The sequence below is a fragment of the Vulpes vulpes genome, chromosome 5 (genome assembly GCF_048418805.1).
Source record: "Vulpes vulpes isolate BD-2025 chromosome 5, VulVul3, whole genome shotgun sequence".
NCBI classification, from domain to species: Eukaryota; Metazoa; Chordata; class Mammalia; order Carnivora; family Canidae; genus Vulpes; species Vulpes vulpes.
The window spans coordinates 117,728,348-117,750,018 of NC_132784.1; the positions used below are offsets into that span (position 1 = coordinate 117,728,348).

The following is a 21,671-nucleotide window of genomic DNA, read 5'->3' on the forward strand; positions in this document are numbered from 1 at the left end:
AGATGGATACATTTTGGTCAGGATCATGATTCTGAAATAATGTATTACCTACAAGCCCAAACTTCTTAGGAATCAGTGATTGGCGCTATGGTGTTGAATGGTGATGGTCAAAGTAGAGAGTTGTAGAAGCAACTCAATATAGTTCTCCCATTTTGTGAAAATGTTTAAAGAAAACTATTGTCTGTTCATTGGGTCTTAAAACTTTAAAAAGATAAAGTGACTTAAGGAATTATTCTAGAAAGTGTCTTCTTAAGTGAAGTGAAATTTATTGGCTTACTGCCTAAGGCATGTATATGATATTCAGCTTAATGTATCCAAACAAATCTTGGCAGCAGTTTCCCCTGAGGCAATATAAATAAATCAAAATAAGATCCAAAGTTCCTTATTACTTTAAAAAAGGTATTCTTAGACCCTATAATCATTGAAATATATGAAAAGTCATAAACAAATATTTTAACTACATCCCTTTAGACAAGCTTAAATATGGTACATGTGATATTTACACTTGCTTATTATACTCCTTCCTTTGTTAAACTTCCAAAACACAGACTTTATGCTGTACTTTGAAAGACTCTCTAAAATATCTGTGTGTTGGGTTTATTTTTTTACAATGTTTTTATGACCTCTGCTTTAGAAATGCAGTTTAGTCAAAGACAAGAGTTTTGAATGTGGAGTAGTGATTAACATGTAAAGAAACCATCAACCAGTAAAGAGGCTAAGTGGCTGTTCAAGGTGACTCAGGTAATCAATGGCAAAGCTAAGACTTGAATGTGGCTCTTCAGATTCTCAGTCTGTAGGACTTTTTGTTAAGATATACACATCTGTTGTACTTTAATTCTCATAGTTGTTTTGTAATTTGAGTGATTTTTCGTTGTAACAATGTATGACTATGGGATAGTTGTTTAATTTCTGGGCACCTGGGTTTCTCAGTAAAATAAAGGACAGTGGTAATTTTTTTTAAGATGCGAGAGAGAGAAAGTGAGTGCAGGGGAAAGGGCAGAGGGGGAGGGAGAGGGACAGATCTTGACCTGGACCTAAATCAAGAGTGGAACTCTTAAGGGACTGAGCCACCCAGGTGCCCCAGGACAGTGGTAATTCACACTGTTACTCTGTGGCTATTCACTGTTGTGGGGAGGAAAAACAAGATAAATGTAAAGGCCATCAGAAATGAATATTTAAAGAATTTTGCATTTGTTGAACCCACATTTCAGTTTTTTCTCTTCACATTTTCTAAATGATTTCTCCATGGGAACATAAGTGTAGCTTTGTGATCTCATGGGATAGACTTGGCCACAGAGCTGGGCAGAGGGGTCGAATAAAAGATGATATACCAGAATAAAATAAGATTGATGAGTCAGTAATCAGTCTCTCTTATTACAAAAAAATAGGAACTACCACCTTTAGGCTATTAGAATTATAGTAAGTATAGCAGAAATTGATGTCATAAAAACAAGTACCTGTTAGTGTCTGCCTCTCTTTGTGTGTACCCGGATGGTGAGGCCCTTCTGACCTCGCTGGGAAATAAGTAAGGTGATCGCTGGATGGAGTTGATGTGCAGAGTGCCTCCTTTATGGGTTGGGCTGTCTTTCATTTCAATTCAGACTTTTTAATATGGGCACAGACAATTCCACTATGGCAACACTTTAGAATATGCTCTCGTATTTTATTCCTTTCATCACTTCATCTTATTTTCCAGCAAACTTAATCATCCAAACTCTGGACCTTACTTAATGTTTGGTTTAGAGACCTGTTAATTCTAGATAATGTGTAATCATTCTTTTTAATTGCATCCTTCACTGTACATAAAACTTGGAGAATTTTAGCAACCTATTGGAATAACTGGGGAACCTTTTCTGGAAGAGTCCATTTAGCAGCCCTAATAAAAAACCATATCATATGTAAAGACAAGGTGTAATGGCAGTAGACAGTGTGAATCCATATTTTTGTTATGGTATTGAATCCCTAAAGTATGCATCTCTTGCTGTTGATGGATACCTAGCAAGGAAGGAAAACAATATGATTTGACCTTGACAAAATTTCTAAACGAGAAAAAACCTGTCTTCCAGGATTCAGAAACCCTAATCTCTCAAACTGGTTTCCCCCTCCCCAGATAAAGCACCTTATTACTCTTTGCATATCTCACTCAAAACTTGTTCTCCGATTTTCTATTTAGAGGAAGAGTCAAATGACTCAATATCATTAGTTTTACCTTTACTAGAGATACTTTGATTTTAGCAGTATTGCTTATTTTAAACTGAGGAGTTTTTAATGTGGTTTTTTTTTTTCAATTTGAGTAGACTCGACACCCAATATTACATTAATTTCAGGTGTATTAAACTAAAGGCTTAAACTTAGCCCTGTTCCACAGAATCTTGGGCATCTACAGTTTCAGAGTAGACATATAGACAGTGAATACATTTTTTAAAGATTTCATTCATTCATTCATTCATTCACTCATTTGAGAGAGAAGAAGAGAGCGAGTGAGTGAGCATGAGCAGGGGGAAGGGCAGAGGAAGAAGCAGACTCCCCGCCAAGCAGGGGGCCTGGTTCGGGGCTTGATCCCAGGACCCCTGATTCCACAAGACCCCAAGATCATGACTGAAGCCAAAGGCAGATGCTTAACCATTACCACCCTGATGCCCCCAATACATTTTTAATAGAGAGGGAAAAGGTATTTCACCTCCTCTCAGAGGCAGCGCGGGCACCTGCTGTATAGATTTGCTGCATTTCATGCCACTCTCTGGATTTAGTGTCTGGTCACCAGTATTCCCCATTCTCTGTCAGATACATCATACTTTGACTTTTGGAAAATGAAGCCCTTCTAACTAGTCTGTATTTCCCAAGGGACCTCTTCAGGACCTTTTCAGCCTGCAGGTCTGGTAGCTGGGGCAGTATCTTCCTCCTCATCAGACTCATAGACACTCAAGCGACTCATAGGTTGCTTACCAAGCTCCAGTACTGAACTGCCATATGCAGTTAAATACCTTCAACCACCAAACAGATATACAATATACACACGAGTGGTGAGTCAGATTGTGACTTCCTAAAATTATACATATATTAGTTGAAACAAATAATTTGTGATTCCTGCTCTAGGCACAAATACATAACATGATCCCAGATCCCAGTACTAGAGATCCCACCAGTTTTGTCGGTTGTCCTGGCTGAATGAATGCTGTCATGTTTTATACCATTGTATTAACAACCTGAGAGGTTCCAGATACAGACAATTGGATTTTGGATGTGATTTTCAAAACTGGTATCAAGTGGAGACATTTGTTTTGTGAGTTGGTCTTCATCTGCAATTAAATGGACACACTTTTAGAAGATTTTTTTTTTGTAGATTTGGAATTTTTATTGTACACAGAGAAGTGAATATAAAATTCATAATAAAAAAATAAATAAAATAAAATTCACAATAAAATGACTTTTCCCACAAAGCACTTTCCTACAATTAATCATGAAGGTTAATTCTTTCTGTATTTAAAAACATAGGATATTTAACTTACATATTGAATTGAAGTTTTTAGATTTACAAATTTATAAAGATTTTAATTTGTGCACACTGAAACGTATTCTTAGTTACACTTGTTAAAAAATTCATTTTTAGTTTTTCTAATTTTAGCAAGATTAAATGCACATGATTTGATATAGGTACATATCATAAATAGGCTACTATAGTAAGTTTAGTTAACATCCATGACATCACATAGAAGTTTTTTTATTGTGATGAAAACTCTCAAGATATACTCTTTTAGCAGCTTTCACCTATACAATACACTATTGTTAATGCACTGCATATTTTTAATCTTTTGTATAATAAATTCTGAAGGCTTTATATTTATATTTATGATAAAATGAATGTTAACTACATAGTTCCAGTAGGTATGACGATAGAGCCAATATAAAAGTGTTAGGAAGGTATTTGTATTTTGCCTTTTGTTTAGCTAACATTTTCTTTTACATTTCAGAACTCTTGGACCTAAATCGAACATCAATCTTTCACAGCCCTTTTGGGTTTCTTGATCTCCATGCAATGCTGCTGGATGAATATCAGGAGAGACTCTTTGTGGGAGGCAAGGATCTTGTATATTCTCTCAGCTTGGAACAAATCAGCAATGGCTATCGAGAGGTATGGAAGCATCAAACTGTGTCAGGAGGGAAAGAAAAGGGAAGAGGGAGTAATTTCTTGCATGGTGTTACTGGAATTGGTTTTTGATTATTGGCCATTTTAATATTCTGAGTGATTATTTTATTGAAAGAAATAAGATATTCATTAAAAATGAAATAATTTTGAGAAAAGTTTATAAATGATCAAGAATGAACTTTTCTAGCACACTGCTGATCTCTGTATTCCCAGAGGGCTTTGGATTGGTGTATTTGACATTGCTCTTTGCATGATGGCCCTTGTCACCACATCCATTGTCCTGAGACCTGGATTTGGAACATGTTTCTACCAGCAATCCCTCTAGGCTTTATAACTACAAAGACCCCAGCCTAAAGAAATATGGATGTGTGACCTTGCTATAACTAACCTGTGATGTTCTATTGGTAGTATCACCAACTCAGGTGGATGTTCCTTAAATGTGGTAGATTAAAGTATATTAAAATAGGCAAATGCCCAACATTTTAACCAAGGGCTGACCATGATGAGAAGATAGTACTTAGAGTCACTGCTTCTACAGGGTTAAGTCGAGCTAAATTTTTTTCAGACGCAAATCAACCTTAAACATAACATGGAGAAATATTTAGACAATAGTATTTTTGGCATAAATGTATCTATTACATAATACATTTTCTTGACAACACACATTTATTTTTATGTTTGACAGAATGATCAATATCCATATTTTTTTAAGTCACAAAAAAATTATGATAAAAGGCAGCATCTTTTCATCTCTGCCAGTTGCTAATCCCTACAGAAAATTATTTCAACTCTTTTGTTATTTCTTCTGCTTCTTACCTCCATTTTTCTAAATGACATTTGTATGCTATTCTTTCTTGATACCATTGATGTTAGACAATATCTGTTGACTTTCTATTAAGGAAAATGAGGATTTTAGTATTCTTTTCTTGCAGTACTATAGCTAAAATATCTCTGCAGTACATGGGATGCCCCTAGGTATCCATCCCCTCATCTTCCCAATTTAGCTATAGCATAATTTTTAGTTAAGTAGCAACCATTTACATTAGCGTAATTAGGAAAATATATTACACTTATTTTTATACCCCCTCGGGGATTAAATACTAATCTCTTCTTTTTTCCTTTTGGCTTAGATTTTATATATTACTTTCCCTAATTTTTCACCAAACACCAAACTTTTACTATAATTCCTGTTCTCCTCTCAGTCTCCAGCAGTTCCAAGTTTTTTATTTTTAAACTAGAGATATCCTTTCTGGTTCTCTTACTATTCCACAGTTAAACTTCACCATTATCTTTGAGCATCCCCTCTACCACTCACTTGCAGTCTTCTTTATGAGTTTTTATGAACTTTTACTGAAATGTACCTTCTGGTTGCTTCTTGAAGATGGATACAAAGTAAAATCCTGAGTCTTTTATGTTTGAAAATATTATTATTCACACTTTACATATAATTGATATGTATAAAATTCTGGAATGAAAATCATTTGCTTCAGAATTTTGAGGATATTGCTCTATTGCTTAAAGACTTTCAGTGTAGCCAGTAAGAAGTTGATGCCTTTCTAATTTCAGTTTTGTATGTAATCTGTTTCCTGTCATCGTATCCCCGTTATCTTCACCCTCAAGTGCTTCTGTGTTTTAAATTTTTCTCAAATTTCTCTTAGAATTGATCTTTTCTTTTCTGTGTTAGGCCTTATATAGGAGACTTCATGGCCTTAAGTCTGGAAAATATTATTTTTAAAATGTTGTTTCTTCTTTCCATTTACCTCTTGATTCTCTTTCCCTCAATTTTGGGGCTTGTTTATTGTACAAACTTTGGACCACTTCTCCTGATTTCACCCATACCTATGCAATTCTTATTCTCAGAAGAACCATAGACTTCCAATTCCTGAGAATTTCTAAGGTTCTTTTTCATGAATCAGCTTGTTTATTGTCTCCCTTCACCTTGTAAGCATTTAGATTTCAGCTTTTCTAGTGTGCAAAGGCAGTCAGCACTTTTGATATGTCATAGAACTTCCAGAATGTTGCTGACATTTCTTTGGCTTTTCAACTCAAGTTCTGCTTTGTCCTTTTTGGATTACGTTCTTTATTATCATTTTAGTAGTTGCAAGAGGGAGTCGAAGCACATGGTCTTTCCTTTTTAACTATTATCTTTAATTATATTTTCTCAATAGGTCTTAAAGACACGATATCTCTTTATATGTGTAACATATATATAGTATTTATATTGGATACACATATATACGTACATATACATGGCCTCTGAGATCATCTATGACCTCCTCCTTATAAATTCAATGGTTTTTCTTCTTTCTGCTTGGATTCTCTTTCCCCCACTAACTGTGATGTTTATCATATGGCTTTCTTCTTTTTTCTCTCAGTTAGATTATCTACATGCTCTGATTTGCTTTCTTTCTTTCTTTCTTTCTTTCTTTCTTTCTTTCTTTCTTTCTTTCTTTTTTTCTCTGATTTTCTGTGAAGGAATATCCAGGCTCAGGATCCTAAGCATCCGATCCATAGAACAATCTCTATTACAGACTGAATGTCCCCCAAATTCATATGTTTAAGCCCTAACCCCCGGTACTTCAAGTATGACTGTATTTGGAAATAAAGACCATTAAAGAAATGATGAAGTTAAAGTGAGGCCATTAGAGTGGGCCCTAATCCAGTCTGACTGGTGTCCTTATAAAAAGAAGACATTTGATCACACAAAGAAACATCAGGGATGCGTGCCTGCAAATGAAATACCATGTGAGTATAGCTAGAAGGTAGCCATCCACAAGCCAAAGAGAGAAGCCTCAGAAAGAACCGATTTTGCCGACACCCTTGATCTTGGACTTGTAGCATCCAGAGCTATGATAAAACAAATATCTGCTGTTTATGCCACCCAGTCCATGGAACTTTGTTATACTACAGCTATAATAAATCAGTGAAATCCCTATATTAAAATTTTAAGTATATGAATATGGAAAGATCCTCCAAGAGATGGGGCACCCAGAAGATTAAGAATCTTTGCGTTAAGAAAGTGGTTTTTAAATTGGTATCTTTGGGTCAGGATTATATAACCCTCATGGAGTTGGTCCCCGGAATCCACATTTAGAGCAAGCTTTCTAGATGATTCTTATGTACACAAAATCTCCTAATGATTTTCCTCAGCTGTTGTTTCCTATGTGGAGCTAAGACCAGGAGGTATCAGCTTCCCACATTAATGTGATTCCCTTTTAGAGTAGAGGAAATTGAATCACCTACTTATTTTCCCTTTATTGTTTGGCCTAATTGTATCCTTAGGCCTGTAATACTGGAAAGACAGGCTTTGTAGAGGAAATGACCGGTGAAGACTCTATAAGGGTCCAGGAAAGTAGTAGGGTTGCATGAACTGCATCTTAGGGAGCTAAATAGAATAATCTGTGGCCATTGAAGCTTTAGGGTACCATCTCACAAGGAGGTCAAGGAAAGTTAGCTACACAAATTACTAAATTCAATAACTTGGCTGCATTCAAGGGCAAATCCTCATTTTGTGGGGCCTGAAGTATATACAGTTTAGCAACCTCTTTGGGAAATATATTCATTCAAACATAAATTTCAAATTGCTCAGATCCTTCCTCAGGTCACAAAAGGGGCAAGTACCAGTAAGGAGTCCTGAGGCTTAAGCTTTATTGGCTCTGAGGTAACTTCACCTCACCTGCATTGTTTTTATGTTTTGTTTTATACTTTCCCTTCCTATTTCCACAAAATGATTAGCAATGAAACTTCAAATTGAACTTTTGTGTTTGTTTTCAGTAACAGCAGAATTAAAGCTAGATCTACTCTACGCACCTTCTGTTTAAAGGAATGGACTTGAGAATGAAGGTGCCTCAGTGCTTTCCAAGCTCCAAAGATGCTGTGTGTCTGCCTCTGGGCCAGGCTTTCCTCACACCTTTTCTGGACCTTGCTCCTTCAAATTTTTACCTGTTATATTTTTAATCTCTCCTGCTTTGCTTTATCTATCTCTGGGTTTCTCAACCTACCAGTACTATTGGCATTACGAATAGGTCCAAGCTGGGGAAAGGGGTGTCCTGTGCACTGTAGCCTGTTTAGCTGTCCCTGGCTTCCATGGAATAGATGCCAGCTGAACTCACCCCCAAGTCATGCCAATCGAAAAATCTCCAGATATTACCAGACACCCCTTGGGAGGCAGAATTGCTGGGGTCAAATAACTGAGACTAGCCCATCATTCTATAACATGATCCGGAGCCCATCATAGAACAGCCCCCCTCTAAACATATATCCATGTGATACCAAATCCCTCTTAGATCCCTTAAGATGAGGTACCTTGTGAGTAGCCAAAGCCCATTTTCTCTATTTTCTCACATTGTATTTATTTCTTAGCTTTTAATATCTTTTGAAATGTAATATTTGATGCACAAAATACTATGTAAAAAGAATAATGTAAACATGCTAGAAAGCATAATAATGAAATCAACACCAGTGAGTCCCCCACTCAACTCAAGGAGAATGTCACCAATCCCATTGTCGAGGCAGCTACCGTTTTCCCCTCTTCATGCCTCCTGCTCTATAGAAGTGATTACTACCCGTATTTTATGTCTGTTTGTGTTTTTATTTTAAAACTTGTTATAATAAATGTTTTGAGTATTATTTCTTAGGTTCAGTCATCTTCCTTGCAGTTAGAATCCTTTTTTGTGAAACTAGATTAGTGAATTAGGACCACAAATTAGATTTCTAGGTTCCAGTCCTGCCTCTACACTTAGAACACTTGGCAAATTCCTTAACCCCTTTCTGCCTCTATTTCCTGATTTGTGAAAGGGGAAATGTTAGTCTTCTCTGAGGGCAAAAATGAGTTAATGGAATAAAGGACCAAGAAGTATGCATCGCACACATTAGAAGCTATGTATAAGCTCTTATTAGTCACTTTGCCTGGGATAATACATTCCATCATATGAATATAGCACAGTTTACCCGTTACCTGTCAAAAGGACAGTTGGGTGGTACCCAGGATTTTGCTTTATTGATGTTTCTGTGATTACTGTAATAAGTGTCTTCTACACATTCCTGCAGGAACACCCCCAGGACATATATTCTGGCTGTTGCTGGTTACAGGTTAATTGCTAATGATGTTCACTTGTACAAGATAATGCTCTCCCAAGGCAGAAAGTAGTTACATAAAGTCCCACTCTCCAGCAGTGTCTAAGTTTCTGGTGATCCACACACCTTCCAAACCCTTTTCTGTTGGTCTCTTTAATCCATATATTTTCAGCAGTCTTCCCTTGATTCGTTGGTTTATCCCCACCCAAGACCTCAATGTCTTGGCAACTATAATAGCACTTTTGTTTTTGATTTTACTTTATTTATTATTTTCATAACCCAAATTTTATTTCAGAAGCAGGGACATACACATTGTAAAAGATTAGAATATGCAGACCAAAAAAATACCATACTAAAATATCAGACAGTGATAAGTGCTATGGAGAAAAATAATCCTGGTTAGGGAGGCAAGAGTAAAAGGGTTGCTATATTTGGTAGGGTGGTCAGGAAAAGATTTTCTGGAGAAGTGATATGTCACTAGTCATGTTTCAAGGCTCAATAGCCAATTGCGGCGAATGGCTCCATAGTAGACTGTGGAGAGCTAGAGGCGCACCAACAGAGTGTGTGGCAGAGATCGATTTCAAGGACCATACCATTGAAATATCAGAGGATAGAGCACCGGTTGGCTAGAGTGATAGGGGATGATTCATCCCTATGCAAAAAAAGACAGTAATCTTTCCACCGAGGAGCACCTGACAGAGGATGATGGTGGTTGATTACATGGAGGGGTAGCAGGTGGTATGGTTGTGATCACATGAGCTTCAAAGCAGCAAGGGTTTTATGTTTACTATTTGGTTTTAAATTTTTATTTGGTAGATGCATTTAGAGTGAAAAGTATTAGGAACAGGCCAGAAGAATCAATTAAAACATCTTTCTTAATGTGGGTTTAGAGTAAAAAAGCTACTACCAGTAGATACCACTGGTAGAGAAACAACAGTTTCAGGGGACAAGCTGATTTTAATTAAAGCAGGAAGCTAAAGGAGCACTAGAAAAAGAAGTAGAAGTGACAGTGGATTTTGCTAAAGACAGAGTAGGCATTTGAGATGATTTAATGGAAGTGTTTGAAAAGTTTGGAAGGGCAGAGTCAGACTGGGAGCTACATAGAACTTTATGGGGATATGAGTCCAGCCATTGATTATTGATCTCCTTGGGTAAGGGAGTGTCACTGCTTCCTGTGAGATGAACAGTCACAGCATAGGGATGTGTCACAATGGATTAGCCCTGATGATCTCTTCAGGGAAGATGACTAATCTTAATTTTTAACTTCATTAGAAAATAGAAACCATCAAACAGGTGGATCCTTTCTCTCCTATCACCAAGTCCACTACTTCTGTGTGACTTTTCTACCGCCTTCCTTGTTAAAGTGGGGAGTGTTCTTTCTCCTTTCACAACGTGCCATCCCTTCTACCCATGCTCTGTATCCTACCCTGTTGACTTTGCTTAAGGATTGGTTATCTTTTATACCTTATCATTTCCTCTTTCTATAAAATTAGCAACAAATATAGTTTTGTTAGGGGTTCATAACCTTTTTTGTGTATCATGGATCTCTTAGGCAGTCTGGTCAAATCTATAGACCTTTAAATGCATTAAATCATTATGTAGGGGACACCTGGGTGGCTCAGTCGGTTAAGCATCTGCCTTTGGCTCAGGTCATGATCTCAGGGTTCTGGGGTCAAGCCCCATATTGGGCTCCCTGCTCTGCAGGGAGTATGCTTCTCCCTCTGCCCCTCCCCGTGCTCATGCTTGCACATGCTCTCTCTCTTTCTCTCTCTCTCTGAAATAAAATCTTTTAAAAAACCATTATGGAGGATTACTAAGTAAAATATTGGAAAAAGCCAGCAAATTATAAATATATTGAAATAAAGTTATCACACCACAAGAATAATAATTTGTAGTATGAAAGCATGTAGTTTCTTAATTTGTATATTAAGTAATAAGACCTAGCAACTGGTCTTTTCAGCACTGTAATTCCAAGTTAATGATGAATGTTAATAATATTTTGAGATACCTGTAACAACCCTAAAGTAATATTAAAATATCTGTTATTTCTTGGAGCTCAGTCCATAAAGCATCCAACTCTTGGTTTCAGCTCAGGTCGTAATCTCGGGATTGTGAGATTGAACCTCATAACGGGCTTCAGGCTCAGTGGGGAGTTTGAGATTCTCTCTCTGCCCTTCGCCCCACTCACACACGCTCTGTTTCTCTCAAATAAATAAATATTTAAAAAATAAAATAAAATATCTAGTATTTCTCTTGCTTATTAAACAATGGATATTAATACTACTGTAATTTATTTCTTACATTTACATGATAGAGGTGCTAAATTTCAATAGAAATTATACAACTAAATAAAGATGATTTTTTTCAATTGAAGCTGGTGCATTTCCTGAACTCTTTGATCAGGCCATAGTTAACATGGTTAACATAGTTATTCTTGCTCTATAATTTTTATCTTACAAAACATTCTAAAATTTTTGAGTAAGAATAAAGTTTTCGTTTTTGCAAAGTTAGAGATCCTTGTGATCTACTCATATCTACCTTTTCAGTCTCGTCTACACTAATATATTGCTAACAGATCACTTCTGTTTTCACTTTTTCCATCTTTATTGAGGTGTAATTGACACATGAGATTGTGTAGGTTTAAGGTGGATAACATGTTGATTTGATAAATTTATAAATTGCAAAAAGGCTACCACCATAGTGTCAGCTAACATATCCATCATGTCACAGGGTTACAATTTCTTTTTTGTAGTGAGAACATTTGAGATTTACTGTCTTAGCACTTAACTTTTAGTATATAATACAGTATTAATCATCATCATCATGCTGCACATTAGGTCCCCAGGACTAATTCATCTTGTAACTGGAAGTTTATACCCTTTGATTAACATCTTCCCATCTCTAGGGACATCTGGGTGGCTCCATCAGTTAAGTGTCTGCCTTTGGCTCAGAGCATGATCTCCAGGTCCTGGGTGGAGCCCCACCCACATCAGGTTCTCTGCTCAGCAAAGAGTCTGCTTCTCCTTCTCCCTCATTGTTCTCTCTCTCTTACTCTTTCTCAAATAAATAAATAAAATCTTTAAAAAAAAATCTTCCCATCTCCATCTCCCCACCTCTCTTTCTGACTTACTTCACTTAGTATAATGCTTTCAGGGTTATCTATGTTGCTGCAAATGGCAGGATTTCCTTTTATATCATGACTGAATAATATTCACATCTTTATCCATTCATCCATTGACACTTAAGTTGGTTTTATTTCTTGACTATTGTAAATAATGCTACATGGGAGTGCAGATATCTCTTTGAGATTCTCTTTTGATTTCCATTGGATATACAAGTAGAAGTGGAATTGCTGGATCATATAATCATTCTAGTTTTAATTTTTTGAGGAGTTTCCATGCCATTTTCCATAATGGCTATACCAGTTGACATTTCCTCCTCACTGCTACATCTTCCCTACATCTTCACCAACACTTATTTTTTTATTTTTTATAATAACCATTTTAACAGTTGTAACATGATATCTCAATGTGGTATGACGATGATAAGTGATGCTGAGCACCTCTATTTGCTCTTTAATATCCCCTTATTGTTATACTCTCTCCTTCCCTGGACTAGCCTTCAAACATACCTACTTTTTTTATAAGCCACTTCCTTTTCTTCTAAACTGGATTCAGAGAAGATTCTCCTAGCCCTTTCTTTATCTTTGGTCTGATTTTGAGTCTCATATTATATTAAAATTGGCTGTTTACTTGCCAGTCTAATTTATAAGATAGCTCCTTCAGATACGTACTGTGTTACATTCGTGTTTGAAGTTGTAGACAAAGAACATAGACAATAAAAGAATGAAACTGTGTCTGTAGTGAATCCTGACATCATCCAATATGTTCTCTTCATTGTCTGCTCTCTTGCAATTCCCATTGTACTTATTGCCAGAACCACTATGAAACTAATTATTCTCTAATTTCTTTTAGGTTAATTTTGTCTGCCTTCTACCCCCACCCTTACCCCCACCAACCACCTACCCACTTCCCCACTGGCAAACAAGGTAGGATCCTGTTTTATAAGTGTGGCAGTAGTTTTAGTTTGGCTGCACATTAATAACACCTGAGGACGTTGTAAATAATATCTATGCCGTAATGCTCCACCCACAGACTGAAGTGGGGATTTTAAACCAGCCCCCAGATGATTGTTATGTGTATCTAGGATGGTGAAATCCTGAAGCATTATGTGTCCCTGTAAACCTTAGGAAATACTGGTCCTATATGTGATGCCAAATAAATGTTTTATGTGTAATAATCAGAACTTTTATGATTATACACACACATAAGACTGCAATTTTGAAATAGATAAGAATTTACCATTTACCAGACTTACTGTATTATATTAGTCTTTTTAGAGACTGGTTTTATTTTAAAAATTAATTATTTAATAGCATTTTCCAGACTATGTAATAATAGTCTTTTGCCATGAAATTCTGCTCTGTTGTATCTGTATTACATTCATAAAACACCTTTAACTCACACTCAGAAAAATCAATACAGGTGTTAAATCCTATTATTCACTGTGATAAATTCAATTTTATAATTCCATTTGTTCTACCTTATGTTTTTATTTTATGAGAACCTCACATCTGCCACAAGAGAGTAGTTTCTACAAATTGCTCTCTTCAAAGATCTCTAAAATCCACAAATAATGTGAGACCTCTTAGATTGAACTCTGATTTCATCCGCAACTTCCAGAGAATTTTTTTAAAAAACATACTCTTTCCTTTTTATTTTTCTCTAAAGCTTTTGGTGTAAAAAAAAATGGACTAAATTAGAAGAAACCAGAATTTGAGTGAAAAAATTAAAACATCTTGAGAGTTTCTGGTCATACTTTGACAAGATCAGGGCATTAGTATGAATAGAAAGTGTGTAAAGGGAAGGACAAAACATCTTGCCGGATACTTTTCACATGATTTCCTGTAGATACAACCTGGATCTGTATCTCACTTTTAAAAAGCATCTGTTTATGATAAAATCCTATAGTCTCTAAGTTGGGATAGGGCTCTAAACATGGAAATTCAAGGCTATTCATGTTTAAATTGGCTTTTATTTTTCATCTGTTGAAAACATTCCTCATTAAATTTTCTTGTACTTACTGCTTGATTTTAAAACTATAGCTTGTATTGAGGAAGCGCTTCCAATCTATAATTTGAAAAGGAATGTATATGTTTCTACAAACACTTTCCACCCCAATTAATTTTTACTTCTTGTAAAGTCAAAATGTAGCCAGAAGAGATCATGACGGTTTAATATGTCATTATTAAATTCTCAGGTTAGCAGCTTTACACTCAGCAGAATTAAATCCTATTTTTACATGATGCATAGTTTTTTGAACTTTAATCACTGATATAATTTAATTGGATTTAGGTCTAAGAGGATTTAAATAAATACATGGAAAATTAATGGTAAGATATTTTTAGAGTTAATTCATAGAAAATTCTGAATATATGAGAAATATCAAAAATACACTCGAGAAAGGGGGAAAAAGAAATACCTATAAAACATACTGCAGTTTTTTAACATTTAAAAGCCAACCCAGTATTTACACAATTATTTAGTAATTCAGTCTTTTTAAACAGGATTTAAAAAAAACTTTTCATGTGACTTTAAAACATTTTAATAATGTGTATCCTTTCAAAATCGTGAGTAATGATAATATTCATTAGTAAACTAAAACTGGTAATCAAAATAAAGATCCCTCTTGATATTATACAAGGGAAATTTTTTCACATAGTATCTAAGAATTATTGAAAACATTTTTGTACTATTTTTTTATATTCCAGGAGAAAAATGTTATTTCCTTATTCATATTTATTACAATTTGTTTAAATTTACCATTAAGGAAATATTAGATATGGTGTGTTTGTTTGTGTTTCTTTATTGACTGAAAGTGTGCCCTTACTTTTTCTGATCAATGTTTTATTTCTAGAATAAAGTTCAGCTGACCAATAGTTAATTTTTTTGAAAGTTAACAAAAATAGCCAACATATAAATTTTACTTCTTATTTCATTTTAACTGTTTTAATTCATAGATATTATAAGACTGTTTGAAAAGTAGCAGAACATAATAGCAAAGAACAAAGAGTATGCAGCCAGCCTGTACGGACTCTAGTATCCAATCTCCCACTTATGAGATGAGTGATCCTGGCCAATTGTTCCACATCCCTATGTCTCAGTTTTCTTATCTGTGAGAGAGAGGTGATCACAGTACTTAATTCACAGCTTTTATGAGAGGATTCATTAATTATTAAATGCCTTAAACATAGTAAGTCCCTAAATATTTGCTACCATGATTGTTGTCTAAACTAGACGTAGAATCAGTACACAATTCTTTTTTTTTTTAATATTTTATTTATTTATTCATGAGAGACACAGAGAAAGAGAGAGGCAGAGACACAGGCAGAGGGAGAAGCAGGCTCCATGCGGGAGCCCAATGTGGGACTGGATCCCTGATCTCCAGGATCACGCCCTGGGCTGAAGGCGGCACTAAACTGCTGAGCAACCCAGGGATCCCCTCAGTACACAATTCTAATGTGCTGCTATAAGTAAGAAAAAGAATCCTACATATTTTTAGGGCTTTTCAACTGCATTTTAGAAATCTACATGGAGATATGAAGAATAAACAAATGAACAAAACAGTCTCTACCCTTAAATATTTGCAATATAATGGAGAAGATAGATAATGCACATTTGCCATTTATAGCACAACTAAATGAAACTGTAATAAATGTTTAAATCCAGTGCTAAGTAAGCATATGAAAGCTGGGGGCTGGGGATTTCTGGAGGAGATATAATTTAAATTGGACTGTTAGGGGCATCTGAGTGGCTCATTGGTTGAGCATCTGCCTTTGGCTCAGATCGTGATCCCAGGGTCCTGGGATCGTGTCCCACATCAGGCTCCCCACAGGGAGCCTGCCTCTCCCTCTGCCTGTGTCTCTGTCTCTCTCTGTGTGTCTCTGTGAATAAAGAAATAAAATATTTTTAATTAATTAATTAGACTGTTAATGTTACTCGGAATTTCAATTTGTACAGAGTAGTAGTGGGAACAGTGAATAAAGGAAAGAACAGAAATTTTAGAGCTGTTTAAAATAATAACTAATCTCCAAAGTAGATAGTTAAAGTGGGGGGATGTGAATGGTGGAAGGTAGGGTGCAGAGTAAGAGTTAAGAATGGAAATGTGGTTGGGACCAGATCATGGAAATTTTTCCTGTACTTTTGAAACTTACTCTAGGCAATGCAGGAGCCAGTGGGGGATTCTGAATATGTGCATACCATCACTAGAATTGTAATTAATTAGTACAGTTACCTTATTTAGCAGTAGTATGTTGGATAAATAGAAGGTAGAGGAAAATAGAGGCATGAAGCCAGTAAGTAGTAGGTAGAATTTAAAACCAGGTCTGTCTGTCGAGAGGCCTGTGCTCTTTCCAGAGCATCATACCATTGAGAAGCAGAGTACAGCTTTGGTGTGAACTTCACTTCTCCCAGCTGGTCTTCACCATATACCATTAGCTCTGCCTTCTGTTATGCGGTGTTTCTTTCCCCTTGGTTCTTACTCCCTTAGCATGACCACATTTTACCTTACTAATGGTGAAGAACTAGTGGAGTAGTTAGTAGTTGGTGACAGGATAGAGAAAAACTACTGACTAGTATAAGGAGGAACTATGTCCCACTTATGGTTACTTATGGCAAAGATTGAGAGCCCCATGGACTCCAGTATTAAACCGTGGTAAGTGATTAGTTTAGCTGTATTCAGTCTTTACAGTCCCTTGTAATCTGTGTTGAGTTGAGCATTACTGAAATTTACTGAAAAACAAATAAAAAATTTTCTCTGAAAGATAACAATACTAAGGCATAAAATTTTGAGGTATAATTTGTTTTGTTTTGTTTTTTTACCATTCCCAAAGAAATCAAAAGTTGGGGCACCTCGATAGCTCAGTGGTTGAGCATGGCTCAGGTCATGATCCCAGAGTCCTAGGATAGAGTCCCACATCGGGTCCCTGCAGGGAGCCTGCTTCTCCCTCTGCCTGTGTCTCTGCCTCTCTGTGTGTCACTCATGAATAAATAAAAATATTTTTTTAAAAAAAGAAAAGAAAAATAAATCAAAAGTAGATATATATTTATTTAAGCTATATTTTATGGGACTTCATAGACTATCCCATATTAGTAATAAACTTTAAATTTAGCATTATTCATACTTTTTCTCTAAGTTTCTAAATTTCAGGCTATTTTCCTAAAATTATTCTCACCACTCTTATTTTAAGCTAATAGTAAATTAGTTGATTTGAATTCTGTACATATAGTTCTCTTAGATACTTCTGTTTTTAAAAGTATTTACATTTTTCCCATTTATTCCACTTTATTACATCAAAAGTAAAAGAAATTCTTATATTTTATAATTTAATTTTTTTACTGAGTGGAAAAAGGCATTAAAGTATAATTGGCCTATAAATGGCAGATGGTAGTTCACATTAATGTTAGCAGTTGAGTAAATTTCATCCATTAAAAAGGGCATGCATCAGGCCAATAATGTTCTTGTAGTAATAATATTGTTCTAGTTCAAATGCTTTGGAGTATAAACATTTCAAATACAAATCTTGTTTATAGTTCAAAAGATTATAATTCTGGCATATAAACTACTTGAATAATGACAGTCATTATAATTAAGTATAAAAGCATAAACACTAAAAATGAAGTCGGGTTAAAGACTACCATTTATAAACCATTAGGACTCTTTTAATGTGTTATACTCAAAATATATTTTCTTTTCATGATATTTATAGGACACGTAGTTAATATATACATTGATGGACACTGATACTGTGCATAGATGTAAAATGTAGAAAGAAAAACTAAAATATAAATAAACATTTTTGTTAAAATAATAGAATGAGAAAAGGATATATTAGATGAAATTATAATATTGTCTAAGGGAGTTAAATATATTCCATAAAGGGAGATTTACTGGATCATTTTATTTATTTATTTAAAAATGAAATCTTTTTTTTAGAGAGTTAAATTGTCTCTTCTTCTTGGATTCGTTTTTACTTCCCTAAATCTCTGAGTGTCATAACATCTTGTAATAGTAAGTTGTTAAATCCTTAATTGTAACATAATTATGAGACTCAACAGGGAGTCCAGAAAAAATTGCTTTGTAATTTAATTTTTATTTTATTTTATTTTCCTCCTTTGAGATGTGCAAGAGGAGTAAGTTGACCATTAATGTGCATTGGAACAATTAAATTGTAATATAGGAATATTGTGATGAAATGATGTGTATTTAACCTTTTGCTTTTAATTCCTTCTTGGAATAGAAAATTTGGAAATAGCATTACACCCTGTTGTTTAACTGCCTTTAAGAAATGTTTTTGGCAGAACAAATAGCTTAATTTGATGGGCTTTTGTTGATGATAAACTCTGGAGCAGAACCAAAATACATCCTGATTTCCACAACAAATGAAGAAAATAATTTTTCTTACTATCTTGTCAGGATATTTGTGCATGATGGCTTTAAAATAACTCCATTTTCAGGAGGTATTGCTATGTTATCTTTTCTCACATGAATGAACATTTGAATGCTATCCTGAGCCTGTTAAGTGTTATATATAAAAAAAACACACACACACACACAAAACTTGAGTAAATCTATAATGACATTGTTTTGGAAAGAGTTCCTGAGTATTGGACTTCGTAGTGGTAAGTGTTCATGATTTAACCTTCTGCATCTCTCCCATCCTCTCAAAGTGATCTGGTCAAGATCCTTTTCTCTGTTTTCAGAAATCCCACCAGTCTTTCAAAGTCTAGATTTTTGTTAACATCCTACAGAATTCCCTCTCTGATTAAACCCCAAATTGCTACTTGTCTCATTCCTTTGCCACTGGTTACAGCAATTTCATGCCAGTGAAGTTTATCTCTGAAATTTTACTGTGGATGGACTTAACAAAGAATGTTAAAAAGATGTAGTGATTGATAGAAGTCAATCAACAGACATTGAATAAGCAGTAACCACGCTGAAGGCATTGTGCCAGGTTGGGTTGTGCATTGGTAGGGATACAGAAATAAGACATTGCTCTCCTCTCTATAACTTACAGATTAATATGAGACTTAAGTACACAAATTGTAATACAATCCTAATACAGAAAGTAAGAACAATGTAGAGGACCAAAGGAGAAATAAATATTATCTATTTAAAAAAATATTAGGAAAGGTTTTATTGTGAAATACTTTGTACAGTATGCCTGGAGGAATGATTTTTTCTTTTCTAGTGCAATTGAAATGATTCCACTTGCCACTAAAAACAATACAGATCCTGAAAATCTTGAGAAATGCCATTTATTGTATTCACTATGACAAAATATATTATGTTTCGTTGGTGTCATAACTGTAGAGAGTCTGAGATTTTGCCTCACTTGTAAGACAGCAAGTTAGCTGTCACCATGTCCTAGATGCTGCCAGAAGACATGAGACTCATGGGTCAGAAACAAAGAACTCTATTAGCCACAACATTGCATGCAGCATGGCCATCATGTTTCCAGCAATTGCTTTGCCCTCATAAGTCCCACAGGGGGGTGATGCATAGCATAACCAGGTATGATGCTGCACACGGAGTGCATATGTGTTATGCCTGATGAACCCAAGCTTAGGAAATATGAAATCTCACAAGGGGTACATTAGCAAAATTATTCAACCTTTGTCTGGAGGGAGACATTCTCTTTATTATCCTGGTCAGGAAGCTAGTCTTTCATTTCCCCTGGAGGGAAGTTCTATCCTTACCTTCAAGCCTGTTTGAAAAGATAATGTAGAACAAAACTGTCAAAAGGTGTGTAGAAATTCTGTAGAGAATTACCCCTTTAACAGTTATTCAACTAGTCCTAGAAATAATCATTATGAAGCAATCATTTGGGAGAGTACATGGTGTAATGTGTTCAGGTTGTGTATCAGGTCTGGATACTATTTCAACATTGAAAAGCTGAACTTGATACATTTTTCTAAAGAATTGATTGAGTTATACTTTGAAATTGTGACAATACAGTTTAAAGAAGTAATCATTTTACATAATGAAAAATGAATAACAAGGGATGCTAATATTTTTAAGAAGAAGATGAGCCGTGCATTTCTTAAGTTAAATGTGTTAAGAATATAAAGCACTATTTGGAATTACAAGTAAGATATTCTCTGATTTATTGATGCTGTTAACTGAATTAGTCATGAAAATCTTTCCAATGAGAGATGATCCTAAAATAAGTTTGTATTTATATTTATTTGTATAAATTAATATACAGTATATATATAATATATGCTATATATATTCAGTTCGCATATATGTGTGTGTGTGCACATGTGCGAGTATAGCCTTTTGAATAATTTATGCATCCACAGTAAAATCATAATTCCAAAATCAAACTGAATCTCAAGTGAAAATAGGTGTGGAAATCATCTGAAAAAAAATCTCACCCTGACTACAAAAATTCTTCCCAAAATAAGGGATCAGTAAAGTTTATGAATGCTACAGCTTTGCTTCTGGGGTGCTTACCCTCTAAAGGTACTAATGACTCTGCTGAAGCTGAGGCAGGGCTGCATCTGAACCTGACATTGATGTATTTACGTGATCTCTTTCCTGAAGCCTATATGATCCCCTGCTGGATTCACTGCCATCATAAACATTGATTCTAGGATTTTATGTGTATGCTTTTTGCTTTTTAGTTGGTTTTCTTTTATATTCCTATTTGTTTTCCTTTGTCTTTCTTGTGTCACAACATAAATGAAAACATGATTTTTTAAGTTTATATACTGCACTATGAATACTTGATGTTGAATATAGTTAGTAAGAAATGTTAGTAAGAAACGAGGGCCCCTTACACTATTAAGAATATCAAAGCAATACTTTATACTTGTAATTCAAACAATATCAAAGTAATATTTTATACCTGTAATTCAAACCACATAGTACTTACTCCTATGATAATACACACAATAATGTAAAAATCATCATAATAAAATGCCTTTGACACCACTTTTATGAATTCCCAATATTACTCATGTATCTGGGACTGGATTTGACTACATCATGTGTGTATTAAGTGACAAGCCTCTTTGACCTCTAGCATATAAATATCTAACTTGTTATTTTCTGGGGCACAGCTTTAAAAAAAAGTTTAAATCTTAACCATATTTAGAATTCAAATATATATATATATGTATTTAGTATGTGTGTGTATATATATATGTATGTATATATCGTTTTCAAAAACTTAAAATGGCTGCTGGGATCAGTCAGGAGAAGAAGAGTCTGAAACAAATTAAAGAAAGAATGCCTGGCCCACTTAGAGAAACTGGAAATCTTGATTTCTATTCAAAATTTCTCATTTGTAAATGTTGGCCACTAATTGGAAAACAAGCAGTGT

At 35.0% G+C, this 21,671-nt stretch overlaps 1 protein-coding gene across 2 annotated transcripts in view; it reads left to right on the forward strand.

Annotated features, from left to right (window-relative positions):
* The window catches only part of SEMA3E (semaphorin 3E), a 243,235-nt gene that overhangs the window by 130,175 nt on the left and 91,389 nt on the right, over positions 1–21,671 (forward strand). For both annotated transcript variants that reach the window (XM_072759799.1, XM_025987750.2), the window contains exon 2: positions 3,972–4,132. In XM_072759799.1, the coding sequence (XP_072615900.1) occupies positions 3,972–4,132 (161 nt within the window). The remainder of the gene's footprint in view (positions 1–3,971; positions 4,133–21,671) is intronic.